Source organism: Catharus ustulatus, chromosome 16, assembly GCF_009819885.2.
Source record: "Catharus ustulatus isolate bCatUst1 chromosome 16, bCatUst1.pri.v2, whole genome shotgun sequence".
Taxonomy (NCBI): domain Eukaryota; kingdom Metazoa; phylum Chordata; class Aves; order Passeriformes; family Turdidae; genus Catharus; species Catharus ustulatus.
In genome coordinates, this window is record NC_046236.1 from 10,571,974 (window position 1) to 10,593,925 (window position 21,952).

Genomic DNA, 21,952 nt, shown 5'->3' on the forward strand with positions numbered 1-21,952 from the left:
CGCATAGAATAGTATAGGTAGAAACTTCAAGTGCAAAATGTCTCAAGGCACAACACAGTACACTGCACCAGGTTTACAAAACATGCATAAACCAGGTGGATCAGGCTCCCATCCCTGCACTTAAGGGAATTACCAGCAGTGCAGTAGTGCAGTGTTCCAGTTCTCAGCCATTGGCATTATGCTTTCCTGTAAATGCAATTAAAAAATCTCTGCCAAGTAAAAAAAAAAAATAAAAAAGGGAAAGAAAGAAGAAAAGAAGAGTCAGAGCACATTACCATCTCTTCTCAAACTTTTATCGGACTGCACCATCTAGAGGGCAGCAGCAGCAGCACCAGCCAGCTGGGGAGGGTGCTGGTGAGGGAGACACTGCTCTGTCCCCTGCACAGAAAACACTCCCCTATCCCAGCTGTAATCACAGGAACACGTTACAGAAAAGATTTTCCTGTCTTTGTGCGAATTGCTGTCAAGGTGAGCAAAGGACATGACCCTGACCCGTGGCTCACCACCTGCAGCCAGCAGCTGTGTGTGCTCTGACTAAATTCTCATTAAGCTTGGTAGTGACCTCTTATTTGGCAAGGAAGTATTTCCTGGTTTGCAGTGTGACATCTGATCTATCAAACCATTAATCAGGTTATTATCAGGTTATTAACACACAGGAGCATGGCTCAGCACCAGGACCTGCATTTGGGTCACAACAACCTCCTGCAGTGTTACAGGGCTGGGCAGAGTGGTTGGAAAGCTGCCCAGGGGAAAAGGACCTGGGGGTGCTGGTCCACAGTGAGAGAACATGAGCCAGGTGTGTCCAGGTGGCCAAGAAGACCAAAGGCACCTGGCCTGGATCAATAGTGTGGCCAGCAGGACCAGGGCAGTGATTGTCCCTCTGTGGGGGCACTGGTGAGGCCACACCTCAAACCCTGGATTGATTTTTGGGGCTCCTCATGACAAGAAAGACATTGAAGTGCTGGAGCATGTCCAGAAAGCAAATCCACAAATCTCTGCCTGCAAAATGCAGGTCAGTGTGATGTCTCAGCCAGGAAGTGATGTGTCCAAATTCAGCTTTCCCACCAGCCAATAAAGAAATCATCAATAATATTAATTCAATAGCAGTCTCAACTGCTACAAGAACTGTTTGATTGAGATTGAGGCAAGAGACTTACTGATGCACAGATAGACCATATCTTCATGCAATCCTCATTTCTCATGCAGAGAATGATGGGAGAGAAGAAAGAAAATGCAAAAAATAAATGGCTAGAACAGTACTGGTTACCTTCATTTTGCAGTTCAATAATTTTTAGCAACATTCTTATCCTTGCAAGACCTCTCCTCAGGGAGAACAGCACAGAAGCTGAGTTAAATCTTTCAATGGGTTTTACACAAAAAGCTGTTGCTTGTTGGCTGTCCAGGAGAGAAAAGTTATGAATAAGCACCATGAGGCTTTTTAGGCAGCTGTGCTTGGAAAAGGGCTCTCTAGTGCTTTCAGTTCTGCTCCTGTGTAATGAAACTGAGCAAGCACAATCTGGGGTCTTTCCCTCCAAGGGATTATGAGGGATTTGACCCTGAGCAGGGGACAGGAGCTGACCTGAAGGGATATCCAGTGAGGGACACTCCTCCCTTGCATGACAAGCACAGAGAGGACAAAGCTGGAAGGAGCCCTGCCTGCTCAGGGCAGAGAGGGGCAGTGGGCTCTGCACTCCCTCAGCAGCTCCCCACACCCTGCCAGGCCCCAGTGCTCCACTGGGAGCAGCCTGATACCATGGCCTGGCACACACTGAACCCCCTCTGGGGATATTTTTGTGGGGACAATCTGTTCCAGGGGCACAGGGCTGCCAGTTCCTGAATTTGATGTTACAGCTCGAAACCAAATTGCTTCTGATGACCTCATGCAATGCAGGTTTTTAGGATGATTTCACCAGCTCCACTGGATCAGCTTCCTCAGAGTGGAAAGCTAATAATTCTAAATACTGAGCATTAACAGCAGTTCAGCCTCTCTGAGTTGTGTTAGCCCCCCAAATGGATAATCAGGTGTTACTAACTGGAGTGCTGTTCCCATTCCAGCACCACGACAGGGGGGATGCCAGGGCAGGGGAACAGGATGAGGAATCTACTCAGCTGAGTGCTCTTCTCCAAAGGTGCTGTCCTTTCCTTAGTCACCTCCAGGGAATTCAGAGGTTTCCCAATCTACCTGGCACTAAAATACCCTGACAAGCTGTACAATAGATTTTTGTAAGACTCAGAGTGCTGCAAGATGGAGAGGTTTGTAAGACTCAGATGCCTCAAACAGCTTTACACTGTCCTAAGGAAAACTGGGGACATCCCTTCAAACCAGGGAACAGTGCTCTTCTTTGCCTCCAAATAAAGATTAAACTGCCCAAATCAGATATGAATGCACTGGGGTTGGAGCCAGGCAACAAGCTTCAGATCCAGACTTCAGCAACCAAAAATAACCTTGGGAAACAATCTTCTAGACTCCAAGATCTAATTAAGAACATGTCCATCCCCACTTGTATTCCAGGGGAATGAATCTAAATACATCTCTGGCTCTCTGCTCGATGCTGTTCAGCCCTGTACCAAACAAGCATAAAAAACTGCAATGCTTATTTTTTAGAAGATGCTTTACCCACAAGAGATAGAGATATATAGGCCATTAACCACAAAAAACCGACATGAATTCTGCATGCTCCAAATTTAGAGGGTTTTGGGATCCAAGATTTCTACTGAGTTCTATTTCAAAATGCAAATAAGGGTTCATGATTCAGATAGCCTTTCTACAATCTTCTCATCTTGGTGCCTGATTTTTATCTATAGGATAAAATGAACAAAAAGATGTGTTCCCTCCCAAGCTCAGTTAGTGCAGAATAACTCAAAGTACATTGTGTGACCCATAAAACTCCCATGCTCCAGTTTCCTTCCCTAGCAGGGCACAGGGATGCACTGCCAGCAGATCTCTCTGCAGCACGTGCCAGAATAGGATTCTCTGCTTATTATAAGTGAAAATTAGGTTTCTTTTAATCTGCTTCCTAGAAACCCTTTACCCACCCCAGTGTCCTTTGTCAGCACCAGTGCATCTGAGCAATTTTCAAGATTGTTTCTGTTTGTAGGCAGCAGAAATGGCCTTTAGCAGCCCAGACCCCATCTCAGGAGCAAAGGGGCTTCAAGGCTTTCCCAAACTCGCTGAGTAAATCACACAAGAGCCACCAGCAGGTAAATCAGCCAAGAGCTCTGCTGTTGGACACTGTTGGAAAAGGCAGCTTGCAGAGTGTCCTGCAGATCACTGCTTATCATTTGAGCATGAGCAGTGTTTTTGGGTGGAGTTAAACAAGAGATATGAAGTAAAATAACCAGGACTGTCTTGTACCATTGCTTCCTTTCAATGGATGCAGGGTGTTGGGCAGTGGCAATACAAGATTTGGAGAGTCATCACTTTCCTCATTAGTATCTGAGCATTTACAATCCCTTTTTATGATGTTGACTATATTTTTGTGTTCCAAGCAGCTTTAATAAAGGAATAATGGTTGAAATAAACCTGGTGTCTCACCTCCACCCACTGATCACCCTACAAATGAAGTTCCCCCTTCAGGCTATCATTAACAACAGGATCTGCAATTAAATATAGACACATTCCTTGTTGTTTCCTTTGTCACCACCCACACAACTCCTCCTGCTCTGCTCCCATTCACCCCAGCAGCTGCCACGGTGTCAATTCATTCCAGTCCTCTGGGGCTCTGCTTTCCCAGGGCAACTTTGGGCTCCTTGGGTGCCCTTGGGGTTGTGGCTGCAGACTGTCCTGTGAGCAGCAGAAGGGACACAAAATAGCTCTGCTGCTGGTAGAGTTCATGCTGTAAAATACCTCATAAAACACCAGTTTCACCACAGGGCTGGGGGGCAGCTGTAGGGGGGACATTGGGCTTTCTTCACTACTGGAGCAGGTGAGCACAGAAGATGTTGGATTTAGGAATGTCTTTCACATGGTAAAAGTGCTGACTTTACTCTGTCTTTTCCCAGATCCTATTTTTTAGTTTTGGATTGTACACAGCCCAATAGAGTCCCTGAATCCTTGAAGTTTCATAAATTGCTGTTTGCCTGAAAATTCACACCAGCAGTAAAACACTATAAATCTCTTTGTTATTTCCCTAAAAGCATTCTATCCAGAGCTGAAGAATTAGGATCATAACTTCTGAATTCGGTAGTCCTGAGAATTATTCACAGGAATTGAGAAACTACTTGGAAAATAAGGAAGATACTAAAGAAAAATAAACTACTCTCACAAATACTCATTAACAGAGAGATGTGCTTGTGAATAACCAGTCCTTCACTTGCACACAGCCAAATGAGCTGCTGCAGAAACAGATTAGTCAGAAAAAACACAGGATTTGACTCTCAAATAGCAAAATCTACTATTAATCAAGACATGGAGTTTACTGAGAATTTACCTATATATTCCTAAAAGCATCATACACCAGATTAATGGGAAGAACCTGAGCTTCCATTAAAATATTTGGCTTCTTGAAGGTCCTATTTTGTTAAATTCAGCTGCCTAAAAGACACTGAAAATGAGAAAACTTTTAGTGCTACAAATTGGCTTCAGCCACTTTTAAATCGCAAGGACATTTCAAACTGAAAAACTGATGAAGAAAAATAATCTAAAATCAAAACTTAATGAGAAGAAGAAGAAGAAACAAAGCTGGTTTATTTTTAGATGGAGAGTCTTTTTATTACACTTAACCAGCTCAAACATAAACCACGACTTCACAAATAGGCACTGAGCAAAGCTCCCAACCTTGCTGAAGACAGCAGCACTGAGGACTGGCATTACTCTACAAATATTTTCACCTGAAAACTACCAACGGTGAGGATGCACTTGAGGTGGCAAAGATCAAAGCTTTTTTCTCTTTAGACTCTGCTATGTGCATCAGAAAGCCTCTCCTAAGATGAAAAGGATGGAAAAAGCAAGAAGGGAGTTTACACCTCTTTAAGGAGCTCTCAGCAGCAAGCTCAGAATCCAATGTTAGCTCTGGTTCTCTGCTGTGAGTGGCTTTCATGTGCTGGAAAGCCAAATACTTGAAGGATGATAAATGATGAACTGTGAATGATAATTCTGATTCAGAGGAAGAGAAGGCAGTTTATGTCTGGCTTTGAGGGAAATGTAATCCCGTGTCCCTGACACATTAACCACCAAGTGTTTAACCTGGAAGGAAGTTGAATAGTTTAACTGCTATTATCAAAACATGAACTTTTTTTTTTTTTCCAGAATGGAGAAAAACCTTGATAATTGAATTTATTTACAGGGAGAAATACATCAAATCAGAATTATGAGTGAAGAGGGGTGAGTTAGAGTCATGCAAGAAAAGAAATCATAGTGGTAATAGTGTAAGATTATTATTACTTGGTGATTGAGACTTGAGAATCAGATTACAAAGTGTGATCCTCTTGTAAAGATGGGAATTGTGGAAAACCTCGGAGGTTTGTGCAGACACAGGTTGCACCTTATGGAGAAATTTGGAGGAATCCCACCTGAAGAGAAACCAGTACATTGAGAACCTGGGGGAGGAATCCTGCAGCTCAGCTCTGAAGGAAGGTGGTGTTCCCACCTACCATCCCCTTCCTCTAGAGAAATAACAGCACTTGCTTAGGGGCCAATTTCCAATTGCTTTTGCCCTGCCAGTTTGATCTGCATTGTTTTGGGATTGTTCATGCAGCTCCCAGAAAACTTCTGCGTGGGAGAGAGCTATGAGTAAGTGAACTGGAATGAATTACTACTTTCAAAGGAAAATAAAATCAGCAAAACACAAGAGCACTGCCTCTCCCCATCCCTCCTGTTCCCTGAGGTGCAGGGTTTGTAATGGTGAAGGTGCCAGCAGGGCACAGAAAGAGGCAGTGAGTTCCTAGTCCCTGCTCCAGCCAGCACAAAGCACTGAACGTCCAAGGGATCCATCAGGGCATCCTGCACTCAGCCTGGATTCAAACAGTCCCTGCAGGGTCACAGCTGTCCCAGGGAACATCTCTGGTGGCTGGAGACACAGCTTGTGCTGCAGGTGCTCAGAGCCCCCTCCCCATCCATCCAGGAGCTGTTAACTGCACCAGCATGGGGCATTTACCTTTGCACTGGCAGGGCCACTGTGTCCAGCCAGCTTGTGCAAAGCCTGTGCTCCTTGCATCTGTTTGCCTTTTATTTGTCCATTTTGTCCATATCAGAGAATAAAAACTCCCAGATTTTCTGCAATGTGTGCAAGGCAGATGGGAGGAACAGTTTTGAATGAGCTCAAATTTGCTGTGCTTTGGATCTGCCAAAGTTCTTTGTATGATCCCCCAGAAAAATCCCTTAAACCAATGAATGTGTGGGAGAGAGCTGACAAAGCACCACAGACCCAGGTCTGGCCCTCCAGCCCCTGAGTAGCTGCCTAAATATTGCAATTTGTGTCTGAGCATCACTGAGCTCGATGGCCCTGGGAGACACACTGCCTGTGGGACAGCTGACAGCAATCTCTCAGGGATGCTGGTTCCACAGCAACAGGGGATCTCAGCTGGGGATCTCTTCCTCTGCTGCAGTGTTGCTCCTCCACGCCTGGCTGACTCTTGCCCTTTCTCCTCTGGAATAATTATGATGGCTGAAAATAAATGTGTGGGGCAACTCGTGCCAGTTTCCACAGTTTAACAGCACATGGACATTTGTGTGAAAGTGTGAGCCAGGATGTTTCTAATTCTCCTAATTCTCTTGACAAAATGGTTTTATAAATAATCAGGCCTTAATTGTGTGATTCCAGTTAATGCAGAGGGAGTTAATTAACATCTGGAACAAGTTTTCCTGGCCTGAGTTATTAGCTGTGTCTGGTGCAGAATGCAAGCAATGTTTGAAGGGAGGGCTATCACCAAATGATTGTGGACAGCTGGAATGAGCAATGAGCAAAGGAGGACGAGGTGGGGCAGCTGTGCCAGGGCTGTGTCCGTTTCTGGTAAACAAGAGTACACTGAGCTGGGTTTGGATGTTGTGCCAGCCCAAGAGATGCTCTGTGTGGCAAAGAGTGGGCATCATCTCTCAGCTCACCCTCATTTCAAACCCCCCAGCTCTTCCTTCTTGACTCCAAAAGCCCCATGGATCAGGATTTCAGAGGTTTTCATAGCTGAGGCAGGCAAAATCCCACTAACAGAAAGGATAGATAATGTATTAAGAAGAAATTCTTGGGTGTGAGGGTGGTGATGCCCTGGCACAGAGAAGCTGTGGCTGCCCCATCCCTGGCAGTGTCCAAGGCCAGGCTGGACAGGGCTTGGAGCTACCTGGGATAGGGGAAGGTGTCCCTGCCATGGCAGGGGGTTGGAATGAGATGAGCTTTAAGATCCTTTCCAACCCAAACCATTCTGGGATTCCTTGGCAGGTCTGTGGTGCAACATTGCACATCCCTCCTGTGTTTCCATCTGCAATCTCAGAGAGGGTTTTCATTTTGTGCTGCTAAGGAGAAGAATACCAAATCACAAACACACAAACTCTGAACCTCTGCCTCATATATCCATATCAAAGAGAAAAACAGGAATGTGTCCTTTTAACCACCAACATCCCTCCAGCAAAAAGGTGCTGAGCAAACCAAGGACAGAACATAAAATTCTAATTGTCCTTTGGGGTCAACTCAAACAATTTTGTCCAACCAAAAGTGATTGTTTATTTATTTTCCAGTTCTTTATAAAGCTTTTAAAATATCTTTCCATTACATTTGGGTTTAAGTCGAAAATGTGTTATAAAGAATTTTCAGAATTACATTTGGTAAGTGTCTAAAAGCTAGAGACTTGTCCACATTCTCCCTCCACTGTCTCTGAAACTGTGATTTCATGAGACCAAAAGAGTCACAACACAAGAGTAGGTAGGAGAGCTGACTTTTCACCCTGGAAATCCTCCTTTTCCTATTCTTCACTGCCAAAACACAACTGAGAATTTCCAGAACTGGATTTTCATATATGTCTTGTGAATCTCCTTATCCAGCCAGGGCAGGGATGATATGTCTGAGTGTCTGCAGTTGCTCACTTATTTCCCATCTCTGATGTGATGAATTGCCTTGGAAGGTTTCTCCTCCACGTTCCTGTTTTGGTACAAACACGTGCTGTGTTTTATGCATGAGTTTTACACCGCTGCAGCTAGAAGGCATGCAGATGAGGAATGCTTCTCCAAATAACCCCCTAGCTAGGAAATATAAACAATTCTCACTGAACTCCAGCAGAAAACCACAAATTGTGGAAATTTTATTTCCATGGAGTTCTGCATGTGAACACAAAAGAGATGCAGAAGGGAAAGGAATTCAGCTGAGGGATGTGGGTGAAGCAGAGAGAAATTTAGGGTGAAATTCAGATGGACATTGCAGGAAGCCTCATCCTTTTCCTAGGAAAAAAGGGTCACCAAGTCGGATCTCTCATAGGGAGAGCCAAATACCCATCAGAATTTAGGGAAGTCTCTTTCTCCTCATTCCATATCAAAACAATCTGGAGAAAAGGTGCATAGGAACTGCATTTCCCCATTCTCTTCTTCACCAGGGAGACAGATCTTGTACTAAAAAGTTCTAAAGAGCAGTTTGCTGGGGTGTAGGTTGTAGGGGGTGTAGGTTGCTGTTGAGAGATTCAAAGCCTGCTGAAGGACACCACTGTTTCTCACTGATTTAAACTGAAAGAGAGGAGATTTAGGTTGAATAGCAGAAAGAAGCTCTTCCTTGTGAGGGTGCTGAGGCCCTGGTACAGCGTGCCCAGAGAAACTGTGGCTGCCCCATCCCTGGAAGTGTCCAAGGCCAGGTTGGACAAGGCTTGGAGCAACGTGGGATAGTGGAAGGTGTCCCTGCCATGGCAGGAGGGTAGAATGAGATTATCTTAAAATATCCCCTCCATTCCAAATGACTCCATGATTATATGATAAATTAAAAAGGTTTGGAATAAAGTCCTGAGTCTGGGAAATATCAGAAGAAGTTGTGCTGCTGAGAGACACCAGTCTGTACCAGTCTACACCAGTAAGAAGATGGAATGGCAGCATTCAGTCCTGAACACTGAGGTGCTCCCTGTTCTTCTACTGCCCCATAATGAGCACTAATTCAGCCCTGTTAGGATTTATGACTTGTCTGAATTTCATGTACAACTTTCATAATCTCTGTCATAATTACAAAAATTGCAAATAACTTTTTAATATCAATGTTTAAAAAACTAGTCCAATCTTTCACGGCATTTTTATTGCCTATTTACTATCTCAAATCAAATGGTTTACAACTTTGTGTTCTGAAAATATACAACATAAGAAAACACTAGCCTGGCAAAATTATGCTTTTATGATAATGACAGGGATGAGTTATAGTTGCTCTAGTTAAACTGTAATGGCTGCACAGATGCTGGGAAAAAACTATTGTACAACATGTTCTGCCACCATGAGCATGGCACCTGCTCGCTCCACCATGGTACATACAAGAGCATGTTAACATTTCTTTATGAATATTGTTTTCAAAGAGATTATTATTGGACCATAAACACTCATTTGGGGATAAAATATCAGCATGCAGGCTTTAAAAATTACCTCGAGAAATATCCCATATATGGATTTCAGAAGCAAGTTTATGGGAGATCGTATATAATTTGTTTCTGATTTTGTAGGACTCAGAAATGGTTTGTGTTCTTCTTAGGGTCTGTATGAATTTGCAGCAGGTGAATGTAGTGATATTTACAGAGCCAGAAACCAAATCCTGTCAGGACGTGGCCGGATCTCTCCCCAGATGATGTGTGACACAAATGGCAGTGGCAGCGGTTTCCTGTGTCCCTGCACCACCCACCCATGGTGCCACTCGCTCCTGAGCTGATACCCAAGGACAGCAACCCATGATCTGACTCCTTGTGCTCAACTGAGCCTCACAAACAGAGTGCTGAGATGGAAATGTGTGTGTTTCCCACTGGAATGGGTGAGGATGCCGTGGCCAGGAGCTGGAACACACATTGCAGATGTGCTAGAGATGGACAGGTGGGTTACACTCACCCTGCAAGAAAAAACAGGGATAGGGAAAACTGACATTACTACATACACAACACTACAGTCATTTGCTCTAATTCCCACTACAGAAAACTTCACCTATTAAATACTGTCAGTAAATATGGGAGGATTTTGGCCAAAGTGTGTTGTCTGGCTTTTCATAAGCCAATTTTCATAGACAGAATATAAAGAACTGAAAAAAGGGTGCTTACAGATTGGCTAAAAGCAGTCAACCAACCCAGTTCTGCTTTTTGAAATTGTTATAAATCAGAAGAAAAACCTTTTTTAGTCTTTAGCCTGAGTTACTGGAATTTCAGTGAGGTAAAACACCTCCAAAGAGAAGAATCACTGCTAAAAATCAAAATGGAAAGTCACTTGTATCCCAAAGATCATGGGTTATGGTGAGGGAGAATCTTCCCAAATCTGTGACACAGCTTCTCCTTTACTTTAAACCTTCTAGTCCGTCTGAACAGTGTATGAATGAAGATCAGACATTATATATTTCATTTTCCTCCACTGAATCTCCTCTATCTTACTCAATATTAAAGCCCTGCTGATGCCTTAGGCAGCAGTAGCTGACCCTTTGAATTAACACCTCCTCTGCAGTGGATTCCTCATGCATATGCCTATTGATGTATTTTAGAGTGGAGATAATTTTTATTTTGGCTATCTGCTCTGGTTTAATATTTCCAAGAAAACATCTCAGCTATGTGTTTTTTCTCATGCCATGTATTTCCCCCTATGCCCTGCTACAATGTCTTGTTATATTCCAAAGGAAAAGCCTCATGTCCATCTTTGTCAGAACTCTAGGAGCCACTAAAGCATCATTTTAAAGGGCTCTTTATCACTCAAATGAATTTCCCCCTAATTGTATCCTTTAGCTCCAAAAGGGGTTTGGGGATATACTGTGTATGAAAGATGCTACAGAAAACAAAAGTTGCATTGCTAGTGGTTCTGCTTTTATATTTCCATCCAGGGAAACTCTGCACACCAATTTGCTTTCTCTCTTCCAAAACCCATTTCCTCCTGGGGCTATTTCCTGGGACAGAGCTGTCTTCAAATAATTTAATTATCATGTGGCACACACCTTTTAAGTCCCCCCTGAAATGGTGCGCGATGCCTTTGGTTTACATCACTTGTTGGAAAACACTCCAAAGCATTGAAAAACTATTAAATTGTTACAGTATTGGATGCCAACACACAGGGCTATTAGTCTAATTCATCCTTCAGATCAAAGCCCACACAGGCAGCTCTCCTGCCTACAGCTATTTTCCTTTTACTTTCCTGCTTGACAGTAGTCCCTCATATCCCTCTGTTCTACTTTTCTTTGAACATACAGATTTTCCTTTAGTCATGGAAATATAATTTATGTCTATTATACTGTATTATAGATTGCAGATCAGGACAAGCGTGCATTACTGCCTGGAACGTCTGTTTATTGTACGTCGGTTTTCTAAAAATAAATAAATATAAGAAAGCCACCCCGCTCTGCTGGGGAGAGAAAAATACAGAGGGGGAGCACTCAGGGGCTGTGGGGAGCTGCACTCCGTTCTCAAAGTTTAATTTCCAAGCAGAGACCTTGAAGCATGATTTATGAACATCATGCTGTTTGCCTTTGTCACGTTGTGGATGTGGCGGGGAGCGCTGGCCCCTCTCCAGGCTGGACCACCCAGCGAGGCGAGCGCGGCTACCGGCACAGCCCGGTCCGAGGGGTCACCCCAGTGCCTCCCAGTGCCTCCCAGTGCCTCCCAGTGCCTCCCAGTGCATCCCAGTGCACCACCCCAGCAGCCACAGCAGCCCCAGCAGCCTGCCCCTGCCACCCCAGAGAGGGCAACAGCAGCAACAACACCCCCCAAAAAATAATATCCGAACAGACGGGCTGCCTGGGACGCGAGAATTGCAAAAACAATCCCCACCCCATCACGGGGAGTGTGTGTGCACGGAGGAGAGGGAGTGTGAGGAGGGGGGAGAGAGGGAATGAGACAGACAGAGGGGAGGGAAGAAGGGAGGAGGGAGTCCAAGCTCTGAGAAACATCACTCCATCTCTCTCACTCCACAGGAGCTGAGCAAGGAGCAGGACCATGTTTGACAACACGCAGTACCCCTATAACTGCTTCAATTATGATGGGGATGATTATCCTGCCTGTAGTTCTGACGAAGAGAAAAAATTCACCAGACCAGCGTACAGGTAAGAGGAAGTTTTTCCAAGTCCCCTGTGTGTGGTGAGGTCTGTGAGCTCTGGGCTGGTGGGATCTCAGCTCTCGGGGGAGCAGGGGCCAGCTGTGTGCCATGGGTCTGGCCCTGCTGCAGGGCTGCAGTGGGCAGATTTCCCCTTTCTGTGTGTGAACTGTTCGTGGTTTGTTTGCCTCATGAGGGGTCACAGCAACTCTGGCATGCCCTTAAGCCTCCAGATCTCAGTCCCCAACCTCCAGGAGCCCTTCTCCCTGGGAGAACAGAATTAAATGTTTCAGTGTGCCCGGGGTGAATTGGATGCAGAAATTCCCAGTGTGGTGGGAAGGAAGGGGTGCAGTGTAGCTGTTCTCAGGGACACCAAGGTCCTTTCCATGAGCAGGGCTGCTCTCCAGTGACAGTGACTCTGAGCCTGGTCTGTCTCACTGCAGCTTTCTGCCCAGGGAAACTTTTCAGGTGGAGTTGGAGAGGTGTGTGATGCTGTGCTCTGTGCTGAGTGCCAGGGCAGGCAGCCCTGGGGACTCAGAGCCTGGCAGTGACCCCTCTGTGCCACCTGGGGCTGGTGGGGGACAGGCAGGAATGTCCCACACTCAGGATTCTCCCTGGGACACCTCGGGTCAGGGCACAGAGCCACCAGAGGAATTTTGGAAGCAGGATTTAGGCACCCATGTGGTCCTAAAAACTGAGTCTGTGAGTAGGGCAATGGTGTAACAGCAAGTTTTCCTTTTTCCAGCTACATTGCCTTAATTGCAATGGCCATCCAGCAAAGCCCTTCAAATAAAGTCACCCTCTCTGGCATTTATGACTTTATAATGAAGAAATTTCCTTACTACAGATCAAATCAAAGAGCCTGGCAGAACTCCATCCGACATAACTTATCGCTTAACAGTTGTTTTGTGAAGGTAAGATCAGTTACTGTGTATTTACATACACACTGTGCATGGATAAAAAAATATAGGCAGCAATAATCTCATCACTAGGAGAGAAGGGAAACAAACAGCTGAGCTGCAAATCACTTAAAATCTCTCTGAGATGTCAATTACAGAGATAAGGAATATATCCTTGTCTGATGTATGCTAATAGATAACAAATTGAAGAGGATGGGGCTTACATCACTCATATAATGACAGAGAATAGGCTTGAAAGTCTTGTCATATGTGTTTACACCATTCTTAAATGTAAATGAATGCAGATGCTAAACAGCAGCATCTGTAACACATACAAACACTGAACTGCCTTTAAATAAATACAGGTTCCCAGAACTGAAGGGAATGAGAAGGGGAAAGGAAACTATTGGAGCTTTGCAGCAGGATGTGAGTCCATGCTGGATCTCTTTGAAAATGGGAATTACAGGAGAAGACGGAGGAGGAGGAACGTGAAAAGGGAGCACAAGGAGCAGAGACCGAGCAGAGTGAAAAGTCCTCCATCCCCCAATATCTCTTCTGTGGACTCTGCTTTGAACAACATTTCCTCTTCTGAGAGTAAACATGAAAGAATTGAAACGGGCCCAAAACTTCTGGAGCCCTGTGGGTTTGCTCCAAACAGCGTGGCCAACAGGCAGAGCCTGAGCAATTCCTCCTTAACAAAATCGGATTCTGAAATCAAATTCAGCATCGATTACATCCTTTCAGCCCCCGACCCTCTGCCTGTCCTGAGATCTCAATACAACATGCAAGAAAATAAATATCACCTGCTGGAGGCCCCGCACATCAATCTCCAGTTCTGGACAATGTGATGTTATTTATTTGTGGTAACAAAGTCTGAGTCACGGTGTGTTCAGCAGCCTCATGTCACTGAAATTCAGCCGCCTGCCTCCTGGTTTGCCTCCCCAGCAGTGCTCAGAAAGGGTTACAGACTCACCAGCTGATGCTCTGTCTGTACTCAAAGAACTTTGATAAGATTAAAGCATAAATAACAGTTACCAATATCAGTTTTCACCAGGCTGAAATTTATGAAATTCAAGCTTTATTTTCTAAACTGTCTTGGACGTCATTTAGCACCACAAAGAGTTTCCTTTCTCAAGCAGAATCCGACAGAGAAGAGACTTGCTTATCATCCACTGCTTTATTAAAGACAAAGTGAATTTGATCCCACTTTCAGTGGTGGAAATTAGGATTAACTCCACTGGAGTATATAGGTCAGAACTTAAGCTGATCTAAACCAGTGTAATTCTGTTGACTTACACTGACTGGGAATGTAGGGGGTGGGGGGTGGAAATTTGTTTCTTAAAGGGAATTATAGAAAATCACCCTGTCTTCCCTTATTTTTTCTTTTAACATCATGTTTCAAACTGTTTTGCAGCTTTAACTCATTGTTCATTAGGAGATGTAGCTATTGATAAGTATTCCAAGTATATTTTTGTTTATGTCTGGGGCAGAATTGTTTAAATTTTTGAAGTGAAGTTGTATTCAAAATAATTCCAAGAGACCTAATTGCAAGGATGCTGAACTCTGGTAGACTTTGATAGATAATGTGTCAGTCAAAGAGTCTCTTAATGCCTTGGTTCAAAAAAACCCAAACACTTTTTTCCTTGTACTATCAGAAATCTTCCTGAGATGCTGCAGAAAAGTCCTTGACCATATTTCATTTAGCAAGTGTGAAGGGAAACCTGGCACTGCCAAAAGCTCTGTCGAGTGTCAAGCAAAGCTAAAATTCCACCTACCTGCCCTGAGACAAGTTGTACATTCCCGTTAAATAGATTTGTATTGATCCTTCTTGCAAGCAATTACCAAAGTGGTGCTTGATATGATTTCAGCTAAACTGGTGAGATTTATAATTTCCAGATATCCATGTTAGCTCATGAGCTCCATTTCTGAGAAAGCCACTTCATTACCATTCACATGCAGTGGGAGATTTTGGAACAGGACCTGATGGACAATGATGAACTGTAAGGAGCTTTTAAGAAGTTGCTTTTATACAACTTGTTCACAATGAATTGCTTCCCAGAACAGAAACAGCCTCAGCAAAGGCTCACAAAATCCTGACTTTGGCTTGGCTACTACAGTCTTCACCCACTGCAGATGAAAGGAAAAAAGACAAGAATTCCGATGGTTTTAAGCAATTAAATGCAGAGATTAAATTATCTTTGCAACAGGAACTAAAGGTAAATGAAGGTATATGAGATAAGATTCAGCACAGAGGTATGCTCAGGCATGACTTGAATTTTTATGCAGAAGCTTTGACATTTCACTAAGTTATTTTACATTGTGTCTAATATATACTGTACATTTATACTATATATTCTTATATATTGTTATTGAGAAAGGGAGCAATATCACTGCACTTACATGTTGTAAAAATGCATGATGTATGTTGTCATGATGCTGAAACTCCTGCCATATACTTAAAATTTACCATCAGTGGTATTTCACACTGATTGGTAATACATGCCCATTTTTTGGAAAACTATAAAACTTGTTATCTTCAGGCATTTCTACAGCATGCAAAAGTCTTTGCATCTTCTTCAGAAAAGAGAAAATGGAAAATCATGTCCATTACATCACTGCATGTCTTCCAAACTTTGAAGGGACCAAATTCTGCCTTCAAATGGGAACTTTCAATTCTCTGTTGTTCTGGGTGAAAATCTGAAAGGAAAATTTGACTCTTTAGATCTGATTGATCTGCTGCTTACATTGATATTAGAAAAAAGAGGAAAACCTCTAGGGGGACTGGACAGATGGATTCTCATTTGAAGAGGGACGAGAATTTGCTCCTTTAGTGTTTATGCTCAGTGGTGAATAGGTGTGGAAGAGCATGTCCTCACTTAGTGCTTCAGTGTTTGCATGCCCTCGTTGTGGGTGGTACCTGTGCACCTCTGGGATCCTGCCTGCAGATAAATACTTGTGTTTTATATGCAGATTCTTTTTCCTGACTGTTTTAAACATGGCAATGCTGCTGTCGGGCTGACAGTTCTGGTACACACCTGCAGTATATTTGAAATACATAATTTCTGCTGTGAAACATGCAAATATGATTGTTACTATCTGTTCTTGGTTGATGCTGTTAACAAGAGATAATTCAGTGACAGCAAAAGTTCCTCCTGAGCAACACCAGGGTAGGGTGAACGTTTTGGGCTGCTGAGACCAGTGGAGAAGCAGTTTATGGGTACTAATCAGTGTAGAATTAATGGATTAGGAAAGGCAGAAATACACCCAAGTGGATTGAGAGCAGGGATCCAAAGCCATTTTCTGTAAGATGAATTAATATTCACAAATAGCCATGTCCTTTGCTCACAGTGAAGTGCCTGCTAGGAGAGACTGTCATACTTTAGTTTCCCTAACATATAATCAAAGAAATTTGTGTACAAATAGGTGTTAACATTTGTTTTGCAAAGGATATCAATCATACTTCGCAAAATGAAGGGACATATTTCAATTTACCCAGTATATTATATTCTGACGACTCCAGAAAGGTTTCCAGCAGTTAAAGTGAATGGCATTTAATATAGAACAACATAACAGGGGTGAGGGCTAGACGTGACCTTATTCAAATGTCGTAGCCATTACAAAGCCATTCCCAATGTAATTATAATTAAATACTTTATGCCTTTCTTGCAAATCCTCTGATCGATCATTGATATTAACATTAATATTGTATTACCCCCGAGCAAATATCTCCCACACAAGTGTTATGGATCACCAGGTTTCCATTAACAAAGTTGTGAGCTATTGCCGTGTGCTGGTCGTGGATAAATTTACGTAAATTACTTTTTCTCAGGGAAGCGGGGGGGAAAAAGTCCGATTTTCTTTCTTCTCTGAATTTCTTCAGCTCCATCACAGCCTACCAGCCACTTGCATGAAGAAAAAAATAAAGAACATCTCCCAGGAACATCCCTCTTTGCCCTGTCTCCCTTCTGGCACTGGGGTTCAAGCTGAGCTGAAGCCAGGGATGAGCAGAGCAGGGCAAGGCTCTGCACCCTCCAAGGGCATCAGTAGGCTGGGAGAAGGGTCTCTCCTTGCAGCCAGGAAGGTGCCATGAGTTTGCTCAGCCCAGCAGAGGAGCCTGCAGTGGGGGCTGGCACTGTCCCAAGGCTGGGCTGAGGAAGAGGAGGGTGAGGGACAGCAGCTCCTGCCTCTGGGGGCACAGCAGGGCAACCAGCCCTTGGACCTCTTCCTGCAGGGCCATAAATACCTTTGCAAAGGAAAGATGAAAGGTTTCTTGCTGGGGAGAGGCCTCACTGAGGGACCCTGGAGGGGGGTTGTTTGTTTGTCCTTCTAAAGGAAGGCTTCCCATGACAAAACAAAGATTTTGATGGAGCCATGCCAGGTTATTATGCAGCAATTACACTTCTACTGATTTCATTTCTTAGGCTTTTGTCATTGGTGTCACACAAAGTGGGTTTTGCACTGTGAAATGATGGTCAGCCTCAGAATGAAGTTCAAAGTACTTGGGCAAGGATGCAAGGATGCATCTTTCCTCCCCCAGTGAGGAGAGGCAGATAACACGGGAGGCAGGCCAGCAGCTGACCTCGCTTACAGGGACCTCTTCCTCAGCAGAACCTCCTGACATCATGGGAGCATTAATGCAGGCTAGGAGAGCTGAAAACAAGCCTTTGCTTTGTCAGTAAAGCCAAGTTCCCCTATTTTTCTGCCAATCAGGAAGATCTTATTAGTCTCTCTTGGTTGAGACCCACTGACTCCTCCTAAGCTGTGCTCAAGGAGATTTGAAAGTCAGCCCACACTGAGAGCTGGCTGCCCCCATGCCTTTGATTTGTTGTGCTCCATCCTATGGCCTCAATTGCCACAGCATTCCTCAGCCACTCAGCAGGTTGGTTTCTCCCTCAAAAACGAAATTGAGATTTTTGCACTGTTTTCTGGTCACAGAGGGTTTCTCTTTTGGCTACCACTTGCCTGTTCAGGTCCAAATCCTGTGAGTCCTTCCTACTCTCAGCAGCAGAGAGGACACTGAGAGGGGAAGGGGTTTGGAGGGACGAGCCTTGGGGAAAAGCTCTGCTACACATCTCACAGTGGTACAGAGCTGATATCTCCAGGACTCTCAGGGTTGTGTGTCAAGTCTCTGCTGGAAACTGAGGGCAGCAATTCCCCAAGTCCAGCTGCACTCAATTCAGGGAACAGAGGGATCCTCCACCACACTGAGCACACAGGGACCTGAACCTTCAGCTCTGGCAGTGTGACACAAATCCCTGTCCGTGATCAGCCCTCAGACCCCCGAGTCAAGACATGGAAATCCTGTGCTGCTCATTCCAGCTGGCCTCTCCCCTCTCTGTCTCTTCTGGGCCATGTTCTCCTCCCTGCTGTGAGGGTGTAAATCCTTGCAAATCCATTAACTTTGGTAGAATTACCTCTGGAATTGAAACAGTGCATGTGAAACAGACCTTTGCACATTATACCCAACATCTCTCATCTCACAGGCTGCAAAACTGTGCCAGCACTCCTCTCCTAGATAGAATTCTCAGAGCAACAAATGGTCCTAACTTCTTTATTTTGCCTCAGCATCAGCTTCTAATTGCTTTCTCCAGAACGTGGGTACCATCTGCACTGCTCTGCACAAAGAACCTAGTCTCTGTCTCTGTTTTACTGGGAATGTCTTTCTTTTTGCACTTAGGGTCATTAAATTAAAGAACAGGGTAGGTCCAAGTCCTATGGAACTTGCACTGGAATCTTTTTTACCCGGAGAGCAAACATAAAATAACAAAGTAAGTTGTGCTCCCTCCCACCCTTGCTACAGTGGTTGGAGGCAAATCCAACTGTGAGAATTTTGCCTGAGAAAGAACTGCCGGATTTCTCCCACTGTGAAATCCAGCTGTTAATTCAAACAGAAGGGATGGACCTGACCAGATAGGCCAACTGGCTTGTTTCCATCCTAAAGTCCATTGTGTTCCACAAGTTCCTAAATTTATGGTCATGAAGGTCTTCCAAGCCCTGTAATGAAGTATGGCATGCAATGTTTTTGTTATGGAATGTGGGCTGCAAAGGAAAAAAGAAGGTTTGAATTTATCTTTCAAATGAAGATCCTGGAATCTCTCAGGATAAACAAGCTAAATTAGGAATCAAAATACACCATGTTTCTCACCATAACTATGGAACTGAAAATAGCACTTGCAGAGCACTGACAGAAGAAGAAAACTAGAAGTTGCAGTAAGCCCAAACCAAACTTCTTTGTCATGTTTCTCAGTGTGTTCACTGCCCTTTGTAGCAGTGATGAACCCTGCTGTGCCACCAACAGGAGCCCCCTTTCATCTTTTGGGAGTGGTTCTTCTAAGAAAAAAAACTTTGCACTGCAAAATCGAGCTGCTGGTCTCCATCACCAGCATTTCCATTGGGCACATTCCACCTTGTCTTGCTCTGAGCAGGTTGGAAATAACGTACAGAAATGCTCTGTGACTTGTCAGCCTGCGTGGTGCAGCTCTCTCAGTGCTCCAGCTCCACAGAATGAATGTTCTGCACTAAAGCTGCTCCCTCTTGGCTCTTTCTTGGAGACATGATAAAGAACGAATGGGCTTGGGAGTTTGCTCAGTTCATGCTGATATCAGTGGTTCTAAATAAAAAACAACCCAAACCAAACGAGGCTTGCTGAAATTTGCACAGTGAAGAGCTCTGCTCTGTCCCACAGTCATTAAACCCTTCAGCCAGCCCTGCACTGGCCCCAACAGCCCCACTCTGGATCCAACTGACCCCAAAGCTGCACTTTGCTGCTGATGGTGAAACACTGTAGTGCTCTCCTTGGGCAGGGAAAAATATCAGGACAGAACCACCTTCCCTCCTGGGCCCCAAGGCTCTGCTGACCATTAGCCATCTGTCTCAAGCAAGATCTGCTCTGGCTGAAAATGCTTTTGGAGGATTCATGCCACAGATATTTAACCCTACAATAAAACTGCTCCCCATCTTGCCCTCCCTGCTCGAGGCATTGCACTCTGCTGGCATTGACTGCATCCAGCAGCCTCTGCTCCTTCCAGCACAGCCTCTCTGAGGCTCTGCAAAAGAAGCAGCACTTCCCATAAACGTGGATGTGGAAAATAACAGGTGCAATGAGCTGTGTTTCATGATTAATCTGTCTCAAGCTTTTCCGAGGCTGAGAGCTGTATGAGCAATTATCAAACCCTGGGAGGCACTTCAGCACTAATCAGCCCATAACATTTTTCTGCATTGGAGCATCTGGGACTGGCTACATGGCTTGAATCCTGACTCTCATGAAATGAATGAGAGTTTTGCCGTTGGGTTCAAGGGATCAAAACTTCATCTTCTATTGCCAGGGCCAGAGAATAATCAGATTAAAGGCCATGTGGACTGCAGAGAAAATTAAATACCTTCTAGCAGTTACTTGGTGTCCTCTCAAGACAGAATAGCAGCTTGCTTCCACAGGTTTCTTTGGCTCTGTCTTTCAGCCAGACAAAATACTTCCTGAATTCAATGGGAAATGTGTCCAAATAGGGAATAAGTTGCCCTGAGCCCAAGGGCTGAACGCAGCAGAACCAGATGTTGGCATCTGGGGTGAGATTCCTGGTGCAAAGATGTTTGTGTGTTCTCTGAGAGCACCTCTGTTCTGGGGCTGGTGTACACACTCAAATAAATAAGTCACACTAGCTAATATCCAGACTTGGGATCTCAAATTTTCTTTCAACAGGAAACTGTCCCAAAATCTGCTACAGTTTGGCAAAGGCAAATGACACTATATTACTTTCCATTTTGTTTTGCTGTTGTTGAAATTACAGGAAAATAAATATTTTTGAGATGATACATTGTGTATCCCTAATAAATACCAAGGGCATTTAATATAAACTATGGACACATGGTTTGCTTTGTTGTTCTAAGTAACTATTTCCTTTTAGCCAAATGAAAAGCCTGTTGTGCTGTGACACTGCAGATTATAAATTAGCAGCTCTCATTTGGTTTTGTGCAATTGTTTCTTGAAGAGCTTTAGGCTACTTCAGACAAAAATTTCAAATAAAATGTGAATTCATTGAACTGTAACTTGTGGTATTAGTTTTATAATAAACAAAGGTAGGTCACATAATCATGTCATGAAAAAACAACATTTTAAAATTCAAGCAGCAACATTTTAATCCGTTTTAGGTTCTGATCCTGAAATCGAGAAGAAGCTTGGCTCTTTCTGCTTCCCAGTGCATGAAACCAAGACAAGGCTGTCCTGGGAGGAGAGCAAGGCAGGTGTGCAGTGCCAGACAGGTTAGCTGGGGTGGGAGCACAGCAGGCACATTTCTTGTCAGCCAGAGAAGAAAGGGCCAAGGGCAGCAGCAGCCTGTTCCCATGGCAGGCCAGGACAGAGGGACAGAACAGGAGAGGAGGGAGCCCTGAGCAGCTCTGCTCCCACTGCATCCTCAGCCTGCTGGGGGAACAGCTGGGAACAGCTGGGAACAGCTGGAATCCAGGCTGGCTGCAGGGAAAGACAAAGAGCCCCCAGGGGCAGCAGACAGGGGGAACCTGCCTGACCTCCAACCTCAGCCACACAAAGCACTGACCTCAAAATATCTGCCAGTCACACTGACCCTGGCATGGCAGAGTGGGGCTGTTCTCCAGGAAAGGTCCCACTTAAAGGGAACCTCATTTTTGGGTGGGAAATGCACATTTTCCACAGGCATGCTGTTTTTCTGAAGACGCTTGGGACCCTCTGTGCCACATGGGATGTGTGTCCCCAGGACCATGCCTTAGCCTTGTCTCACCTGGGTTATCTCCCAGCACTGGATGGATGGGAACAGCCACAGGAATTGCTCCTGTGCAATCTCAGCTCCCAGCACTTTGTTCTCTCCCCTGTCCTTTCCCATCAGGTGACAGCAGAAGGGGGTGATGTGAAGGAGCAGACCTCCCC

General features: G+C 44.5%; 1 protein-coding gene across 2 annotated transcripts; it reads left to right on the top strand.

Moving 5' to 3' along the window:
• Positions 1–11,990: 11,990 nt before the first annotated feature.
• FOXL3 (forkhead box L3) lies at positions 11,991–15,256 on the top strand. 2 transcript variants are annotated; one of them, XM_033073660.1, is made up of 3 exons: positions 11,991–12,167; positions 12,903–13,071; positions 13,422–15,256. In XM_033073660.1, the coding sequence occupies exons 1-3, from the start codon at positions 12,061–12,063 to the stop codon at positions 13,902–13,904; spliced, it is 759 nt and encodes a 252-aa protein (XP_032929551.1). In that variant the 5' UTR covers positions 11,991–12,060; the 3' UTR covers positions 13,905–15,256. The 2 variants fall into 2 exon arrangements, with proteins under 2 accessions (XP_032929551.1, XP_032929552.1); XM_033073661.1 differs by having other exon boundaries at positions 13,005–13,071.
• Positions 15,257–21,952: the final 6,696 nt, after the last annotated feature.